The sequence below is a fragment of the Theropithecus gelada genome, chromosome 11, assembly GCF_003255815.1.
Source record: "Theropithecus gelada isolate Dixy chromosome 11, Tgel_1.0, whole genome shotgun sequence".
Classification (NCBI taxonomy): domain Eukaryota; kingdom Metazoa; phylum Chordata; class Mammalia; order Primates; family Cercopithecidae; genus Theropithecus; species Theropithecus gelada.
The window spans coordinates 81,377,971-81,387,355 of record NC_037679.1 but is presented as its reverse complement, the minus strand read 5'-3'; the positions used below and the strand labels follow the sequence as shown (position 1 = coordinate 81,387,355).

Below are 9,385 nucleotides of genomic sequence, written 5' to 3'. Positions count from 1 at the left end.
AGGCGGGAGTGCTGGAAACGGCGTTTATTGCCCACGCCCTACACGGCGAACATGCGCAGAGCCTCCTCCGCCGAGCGGCACTGGTTCAGCTGGATCTGCACCTCTACCGTCAGGGGCTCGGGGTGGTAATCGCTTTCGTAGATCGGATTCACGGCTTTTGGCTTTTCTGAGAAAATTAAAACGCGAGCATGAGCCCCGGGAGACGGATGGGCTGGCGTTCTCGGTCGCTTTGACCCATCCCAAATGCAAGCCCTGGGCCCTATGCCAGCAGGAGCTCAGTTTCCGTCCTCGGGTTTTAACCGTAATAAGAAAATTAAATTGAATTTAATTAGATCATTTAATAAGTCGCAGCTGTTTGAGTTGCAAGACTGGCTGCTTTTTGCTTTGAGACAGTGTCTTGCTCCGTCGCCCAGGCTAGAGTGCAGTAGCGCGATCTCAGTTCACTGCAGCCTCCGCCTCCCAGGTTCAAGCGATTCTCCTGCCTCAGCCTCCAAGTAGCTGGGATTACAGGCGCCTGTCACCACGACTGGCTAATTTTTGTATTTTTAGTAGAGATGGGGTTTCACCATGTTGGCCAAGCTGCTCTCGAACCCCTGACCTCAAGTGATCCGCCCGCCTAGGCCTCCCAAAGTGCTAGAATTACAGGCGTGAGCCACAGCGCCCAGCTGCAGATATTTTCTTAAAAATGAAGTAATTCTAGCACTTCGGGGGAAACAACTGAAAGCATTTCAATAAATTATAACATTTGCCCTAAAAATGAAAAAACATTGTTACTGCCACCATGAAGTTACCAATTTTCCAATACTCAAAGACCTTTCTAATGACGTGGGTGGTGATAAAGAAAGTGATTTTTGGAAAATGCATAGTGACGGGTGTCAACAGTTGGAATGTCTGCATAAGTCGGTTAACCTGTAGTTTACAAGTAACTCATGCATGTTACAAACCGTGCATGGTAAAATATCCATTCAAAATGCAAACTAGACTAATTTTAATCTGATTATGAAAAATTCAATATAGATTGTTTTCACATTGTAACAACCTTTAAGAAACTACCACTTGTCAAATTTGGTGTAATATTAAAGAAATTATATTATTTGAAGGTCTATTAAAATACTCCCCTCTTTTCCAATTATAGGTCTGAGGTTGGATTTTTTTTATGCACTTCAATTACAGCAACATATTGCAAGCCGTTGACTGCAGAAGTAGCTATAAGAATCCAGCTGTCTTCAATTAAGCCAAACATTAAAGAGATTTAAAAAACTTTTTTTTTTTTTTTTTTTTTGAGACGGAGTCTCGCTCTGTCGCCCAGGCTGGAGTGCAGTGGCGCAATCTCAGCTTACTGCAAGCTCCGCCTTCCGGGTTCATGCCATTCTCCTGCCTCAGCCTTCCGAGTAGCTGGGACTACAGGCACCCGCCACCACGCCTGGCTAATTTTTTGTATTTTTAGTAGAGACGGGGTTTCACCGTGTTAGCCAGGATGGTCTTGATCTCCTGACCTCGTGATCCGCCTGCCTCAGCCTCCCAAAGTGCTGGGATTACAGGCTTGAGCCACCACGCCCAGCCAAAACAACCTTTTAAGGCCATCTTAACCCACAGATAAGTATCACAAATCATGTATTCATATAGGCATGGGTTTTGAAGTCCAGTAGTGTATGCCCTTCAACGTTTACTTCTTCAGGCTGGTGTGAAATGGCACAATCTCAGCCCACTACCTGAGCTTGAACCTGCCTTCCAGGTTCAAGCAACTCTCCTGCCCCAGTCTCCTGAGTAGCTGGGATTACAGGCACTCACCACCGCACCTGGCTAATTTTTATTTTTGTTTTTGTTTTTGTTTATTTATTTTTTTTTTTTTTTGAGACGGAGTCTCGCTCTGTCGCCCAGGCTGGAGTGCAGTGGCCGGATCTCAGCTCACTGCAAGCTCCGCCTCCCGGGTTTACGCCATTCTCCTGCCTCAGCCTCCCGAGCAGCAGGGACTACAGGCGCCCGCCACCTCGCCCAGCTAGTTTTTTGTATTTTTTTTTAGTAGAGATGGGGTTTCACCGTGTTAGCCAGGATGGTCTCGATCTCCTGACCTCGTGATCCACCCGTCTCGGCCTCCCAAAGTGCTGGGATTACAGGCTTGAGCCACCGCGCCCGGCCTAATTTTTGTGTTTTTAGTAGAGACGGGATTTCGCCGTGTTGGCCAGGCTGGTCTTGAACTCCTCACCTCAGGTGATAAGCACGCCAAAGTGTTGGGATTACAGGCGTGAGCCACCACGTCGGGCCTGTTTCCACTTTTCAGCTTCAGCCTGATGGGTTGCTCTGCTGTGATCGGGCCTCGTGCCTTTGCAGCCACCTCCCACGGCTCTCCCTGTCTCCTTTCTCTCCCTCCCGGCTGGATGTTCTTTCTGAACCTCAAATCTGAGACGCACCCATTTCAGATGCTTCTGCAGCTCCCCACAGGACAAGTCCAGGTCCCTTTTACAGCAAATGAGGGCCGATGGCCTGAAGCTGGAGGCAGATACCTCGGAAGCAGATGAACCCCAGGCAGCCCCAGCTCCAAGCCCTTGCCCCCTATGGCTCTACCACAGGTGCCTTCCCCACCCGCGCCACAACCCACACAGGCCCTGTGGTCTGAGGGCTGCAGAGAAGAAATAACAACACTGGATCCTAAGAGGGGATGTGGCCTCTCCCCAGGCCAGGCCAGAAGCTACCATTCCCCACCCTTCTGTTCCTTTGGCCTCCACCGGGGCTGGCTCTCGGCGGGTCCTACTGACACTCCCTGCCCTCAGTCACCACCATCGGCACTCACCTTTTTTGGCAACTTTCTTAATCTTCTTTGAATCCTGAGAGAAAAAAACCACAAAACGAGATGCTTACTGGAGAGGGGAGGTGCTGGAGGAGTGTCTCTGGGGGCCCACGTCCTCCAAGACATCTGACAGGTCCAGGAAGGCGGGGGTCTCCTGGTGAGGGTGCCTGCCCCAGCCCACCCCCAGGGGAAGGCTGCTGACTGGGCCAAAGTCCCCGGAGGCGCCCTCTGTGCAGGCGGCAGCACCAGCAGCCTCGCTGGCTGCGTGACCCAGGGAAAGGCCCTCCCTGCCACCTCCTCCCCATCCGGTGACCTAGGCCCTCAGCCCTTGCTTGCCCACAGGGTTCCGGTGGGGAGGGCGAAGGCAGAGGCGGAGGATGTGGCTGGGGCCCGGCTGTACCCTGGCCAGTGTCAGCCTGTCCGATGTCAAGGTGCGGACCATGCCGAAGTTGCACACAGTGGACACCAGGGGCTCCCCGGCAAGCAGGGGCTCCAGGATCACCAGGCCCCGGCCCAGCACCTGGAGGATGGGGGGGTCCTGCCGGAGCTCCTTGGGCAGCTCTTTCTTCTTCTTCGGCACCTTCCGCTCCTGCTAGGGGAGGACAGGAGGGTGGGACGTGTCGAGGCAAGGATGTGGCCAGGCTGCCCTCCCCAGCACCAAGGCCCAGTACCTTGGCTGGCTCTTTCTCTCCTTGCCCCTTCCTGTCTTTCTCCTTCCCTTTCTTGTCCTTCTCCCCCTTTCCTCTCTTGGCAGACAGGGGACTGTCAACAGCAGGTAGCACCACAGGCCAGGAGAGAATCTAGGGGGAGGAGAGAATCCTCGAGTGAGCAGAGGCCCAGGTGGGCTGCCTGGGGTCGCCTCTCCCTCACCCTTTCTGGAGCGGCGCTGAGACCTCATCTAACCAGGGAGCGGGGCTCCCATGGGGGACGGCCCGACGGGAACAGGAACAGGGGCAGAAGTGCAGCCTGTGGACAGCGGGCGCTGACTCCGCCTGCCCACCTTCTCCTCCACGATGGTCACAGTGGTTCCCGCCAGCAGGAAGGCCTTCAGTGGCACCAGGTCCCTGAGAGAGTGCTGCATCTCGTAGCCGCACGGGATGACCTCAGCCCAGGGCTTGTGGGTGGTGTTGAAGAGGACAGTCCTTGGGGAGGGAGAGATGAAGTTGTGGGTGCTGTCAGCCAGGGGCTGTGGCCGGGGACCCGGAACAGGACTGCAAGGGGACATCCGAGGAGACCATGATCATCGAAGCCCACAAACAGCGTGAGGCAGGGCCCGGCTGCCAGCAGGCAGGGCAAGGGGACCAGAAGGCAAGAAAGGAATGTGGCCACAGAGGAGAGAGCAAAACAAAGGTGCGTGGAGCCCTCCTTCAGAGGCAGGACCGCCCTGAGCAACTGACAGAAACCAACCACAATGCACCAAGAGTTGTTTGTGAAGAGTTCAGCCAAGGGCTGAGCGTGGTGGCTCTGGCTTCTAATCCCAGCACTTTGGGAGGCCGAGATGGGAGGATTGCATGAACCAAGGAGTTCGAGAGCAGCCTGGGTAACATGTCGAGACCCCGTTTCTACAAAAAATAGACACATTAGCTGGGCGTGGTGGCACATGCCTGTAGTCCCAGCTTGAGGTGGGAGGATTGCTTGAGCCCAGGAAGTCAAGGCTTCAGTGAGCCGTGTTCATGCCACTGCACTCGAGCCTGGGCAACAAAGTGAGGCCCTCCTACAGGAAAAAAAAAAAAAGCAGAGGCTGGACGGGGTGGCTCACGCCTATAATCCCAGCACTTTGGGAGGCCGAGGCAGGCGGATCACGAAGTCAGGAGATCGAGACCATCCTGGCTAACAGTGAAACCCCATCTCTACTAAAAATACAAAAAATTAGCCAGGCGTGTTGGCACGTGCCTGTGGTCCCAGCTACTCAGGAGGCTGAGGGAGGAGAATCGCTTGAACCTGGGAGGTGGAGCTTGCAGTGAGCCGAGATTGTGACAGGGCACTCCAGCCTAGGTGACAGAGTGAGACTCCATCTCAAAAAAAAAAAAAGCAGAAACAATTCTAGCCTAGCCCCAGGCTAGAACACAGAGGCGACTGGAGTTTCCTGTCTCAGAACACCATGGCAATCCTGAAGCAGCATCCCACTCGGGAAGTGGCTTAACATAAACTGTTCTACCAACCGAATCACAGCATGAAGGAGAATTAATAATACACTCCAACAAATTTAAAGTATGTCCAAGTTGAACGTTAATAGAAACCAGAAGAAAATAGAATAAATAACTTATTTCATCACTGAGGATAGAGAACACTTTCCCTTCAAGATAAGTAGAGACCAAGTTGCCAAACGAAATATCACAGCAGGTAAAGCCCAGTAAATTAACGAAGGCTTGTAAACTGTGAAAAACCAAGTGTTACAAGGGAAACGTAAAAATCGTGAAACTAGGCCGGGCGCGGTGGCTCACACCTGTAATCCCAGCATTTTGGGAGGCCAAGGCGGGCAGATCATCCTGGCCAACATGGTGAAACCCTGTCTCTACTAAAAATACAAAAATTAGCCGGGCATGGTGGCAGGTGCCTATAATCCCAGCTACTCAGGAGGCTGAGGCAGGAGAATTGCTTGAACCTGGGAGGTGGAGGTTGCAGTGAGCCGAGATTGCACCATTGCACCCCAACCTGGGCAACAAGAACGAAACCCCATCTCAAAAAAAAAAAAAAAATTAAATTAAAAAAAGAAAAAAGATGGAAGCACTGATGCTACACCATGGATGAACCTTGAAAATACGATGCTCAGTGAAAGAAGCCGGACACAAAAGGCCACGCATTTTGTGATTCCATCCATATGAAATGTCCAGAACAGGCAAATCCATAGAGACAGAAAGTACTTTAATGGTCACCTTGGACTAGAAGGATAGGGGAATCGAAGGTGACGCCTAATGGGTACCTTTCTGGGGTAATGGAAACGTTCTGGAATTAGACCGTGGTAATGGTTGCACGACTCTGTGAATATACTAAAAACCACCGACACATGCGCTTTAAAATGAACATTATGATATGCTAACTATATGTCAGCCGGGCGCAGTGGCTCACGCCTGTAATCCCAGCACTTTGGGAGGCTGAGGCAGGTGAGTCACTTAAGGTCAGGAGTTCTGGTCTCGAACTTTCCTGGTCAACATGGTGAAACCCTGTCTCTATTAAAAGTACAAAAATTAGCCGGGCATGGTGGCGGGCACCTGTAATTCCAGCTACTCAAGTGGCTGAGGCAGGAGAATCACTTGAACCCGGGAGGTGGAGATTGAAGTGAGAGAGATCGCACCACTGCACTCCAGCCTGGGCGACAGAGCGAGACTCCGTCTCAGAAAAAAAAAAAAAAAAAAAAAAGAAGAAATGTAGTGAAATGGACACATAGAAAGAATCCAAGATAGAATGTGAAAAATTGTACTTCTCGCCAGGCGCGGTGGCTCATGCCTGTAATCCCAGCACTTTGGGAGGCAGAGGCGGGCGGATAACCTGAGGTCGGGAGTTCGAGACCAGCCTAACCAACACGGAGAAACCTTACCTCTACTAAAAATACAAAATTAGCTGGGTGTGGTGGCGCATGCCTCTAATCCCAGTTACTCGGGAGACTGAGGCAGGAGAATCGCTTGAACCCAGGAGGCGGAGGTTGCAGTGAGCCGAGATTACGCCGCTGCACTCCAGCCTGGGCAACAGAGTGAGGCTCCATCTCAAAAAAAAAGAAAAAAAAGGAAAAGAAAAATTGTACTTCTCAGCTTAAAGAAATGTTGACCCTCCTGAATAAAAAATGGCATTTAAAAAACCCCAAACCAGTGATAACATATGTACATAAATGATACAAACATATGAAGGCTAGCACTCAACGATCTAGCGGAGAAGTGAGGAGAAGAGTTGAAAGTCTGTCTGCACATTGTCACCGTGTCCACTGCAGTCATCTTCCTCAAATGTGAAACCTGATCTCATTACTCCTCTGCTGAAAAACTTTCCGATAGTTTCCGCTTAGGAGAAAGGGGTCTTTTTCTCTCTCTCTCTCCAGCCCTGTCTCTTGCCAATCCCTGCCTTCCTCCATAGTTAATCTTCTTTCTCCCATTCCTCCTGTGAGAAACAGTTTAAATGGTCCATTTGCAAGGCATGAAAAATCTAAGTACTGGCAGCCAGCCTTGCAGACGTGACAAACCACACGACTCAGGCACCTAGAAAGTCACGCTTAGCGAACAGGAAGTAGAGGAGGGGTCAGCCCATAAAAGGGGGCCAGTGATGGCTCACTCCTGTAATCCCAGCACTTTGGGAGGCCAACGTGGGTGGATCACCTGAGGTCAGAAGTTTGAGACCAGCCTGGCCAACGTAGTGAAACTCTGTCTCTACTAAAAATACCAAAAAAAAAAAAAAAAATTAGCCAGGAGTGGTGACGTGCGTCTGTAATCCCAGCTACTTGGGAGGCTGAGGCAGGAGAATTGCTTGAACCCAGGAGGCAGAGGTTGCAGTGAGCCGAGATCGCACCACTGCACTCCAGCCTGGGCGACAAGAGCAAAACTTGAGTGGGGAAGGGGACGCAGTATGATCTTATAAGGGGATAATGAAACTTAGGTGACACCCAGGAAGATTGTAACCCCACAGTACTCAACCAATGAGGAACTGGGAGAGGGGTTTGCCCACTAGGAGATAAATGACCTGTTGTGACTGCCCCAGCTGCCTGCCTACCAGTCACCGGATCTTGCAAAACTGCCATTAAAAGTCTCATTTCCACTATCCTTTGTGTCTAAGTCTATGTGCCCACCCTAGGGGCAGAGATTTGTCCTGTACTTTCTCTGGTGTACCGCTTGTGACATTAGAATATGTAATTACTGTTTGTTCACTTCCTTCATGAAAAGGTAAGTGCCCAAATAGAACAGATCTTTTTTCTGAGACAGAGTCTTGCTCTGTCTCCCGGGCTGGAGTGCAATGGCACAATCTCGGCTCACTGCAACCTCTGCCTTCCGGGTTCCAGCGATTCTTCTGCCTCAGCCTCCTGAGTAGCTGGGATTACAGGCATGTGCCACCATGCCCAGATACTTTTTTATATTTTTAGTAGATACAGGGTTTCACCATGTTGGCCAGACTGATCTCGAACTCCTTACCTCAAGTGATCCACCTGCCTTGGCCTCCCAAAGTGCTGGGATTACAGGCATGAGCCACTGCACCCAACCCTCTAGAACAGACCATTTTCTATCTGATTTGTTGTTTGTAATCCCGATACCCAGCATCACACCTGGAAATGGTATGTGGATGACTGGCGTTTGCTAATTGTTGAACTTGGGCAATTACATATGGCAAATAATTATATGGAAAATATAAAGGCTTACAAGTAAACTAAGGAATATAACTTAAGACAATTTAAAATAAATCTATTAGACTGCAAAAACAAAATGTATTTTTAGAAAATCAATGTGGAAATTCTGTTTTAGGACATGGTAGACTAGACTATACTGGACAAACCTTCCTGCTGAGAACAGTCATATCAGCTGGACACAATATTAACATTATCTGTTGAAGGTGCTGAAGAGCCAAGTCACAGAATTTTCAGGGCCAACATCAGGGCAAAGGGGAACAGTCAAAGAGAATGAGCTTAGTGCCACATTAATGCTCAAGAGCCAATTCCAAAAGTGGTGGCTGAGAAGCTGAAGGGAACTTTAGGCAACCTCATGGGCACTAGGGGGACAAAAATTTGTGTTCAAAGCCCTCCAAGGAGGTGGGCCCCTGGTAAACACTCCAGATTTTCCTTGGGTTTTCTGAAGAGCTACTAAAAGAACACATAATAGAAGTGCTAGAAGGAGAGGCGATAGAAAAAGGAATAGAGAAAAATACTTGAAGGATAATGGCTGAAAACTTCCAAGATTTGATTTAAAACATTCATCTATATATTCAAGAAGCTTGACAAGCTCCAAGCAGGATAAATGCAAACATATTCACACCCAGACACATCATAGTAAAAATACTGAAAGACAAAGCGAAAATCCTGAAAGCAGGAAGAGAAAAATGACTCATGACAGACAAAGGAATCCCAATAAGATGAACAGCTGACTTTTCATCATAAACAATGGAGGCCAGTAGGCAGGCAGGAGACATATTCAAAGTTCTAGGGTAGACCAGGCATGGTGGCTCACACCTGTAATCTCAGCACTTTGGGAGGCTGAGGAGGCTCGAGTGTGAGCTCAGGAGTTCAAGACCAGCCTGGCCAATATTGTGAAACCCCGCCTCTACTAAAAATTAGCTGGGCATGGTAGCAGGCACCTGTAATCCCACCTACTCAGGAGGCTGTGGCAGGAGAATCGCTCACTTGAATCCAGGAAGCAGAGGTTGCAGTGAGCCAAGATCCAGCCACTGCACTCCAGCCTGGGCAATAGGGCGAGACTTCCCTCTCAAAAAAAAAAAAAAAAAAAAGATGTTCTGGGGTAGTGGGGGGAAAAAAACACCAAAACTGTCAACCAATAATTCTATACCCAACAAAACTATCTTTCAAAATTGCAGGTGAAATAAAGACATATCAAGAGAAAGAAAAAACTGACTTTGTTGCCAGTAGATCTGCCTTACACAAAACATGAAAAGAAGTTGCATACATGAATA

At 49.6% G+C, this 9,385-nt stretch overlaps 1 protein-coding gene across 2 annotated transcripts in view; it reads right to left on the bottom strand.

The window, feature by feature from the left end:
- Window positions 1-9: 9 nt before the first annotated feature.
- Window positions 10-9,385, bottom strand: part of LRRC43 (leucine rich repeat containing 43) — a 35,869-nt gene continuing 26,493 nt past the window's right edge. For both annotated transcript variants that reach the window (XM_025402751.1, XM_025402750.1), the window contains exons 8-12: window positions 3,789-3,930; window positions 3,460-3,588; window positions 3,189-3,377; window positions 2,792-2,825; window positions 10-166 (exon numbers count right to left, since the gene is read on the bottom strand). In XM_025402751.1, coding sequence (XP_025258536.1) covers window positions 39-166; window positions 2,792-2,825; window positions 3,189-3,377; window positions 3,460-3,588; window positions 3,789-3,930 — 622 coding nt within the window. In that variant the 3' untranslated portion in view covers window positions 10-38. The remainder of the gene's footprint in view (window positions 167-2,791; window positions 2,826-3,188; window positions 3,378-3,459; window positions 3,589-3,788; window positions 3,931-9,385) is intronic.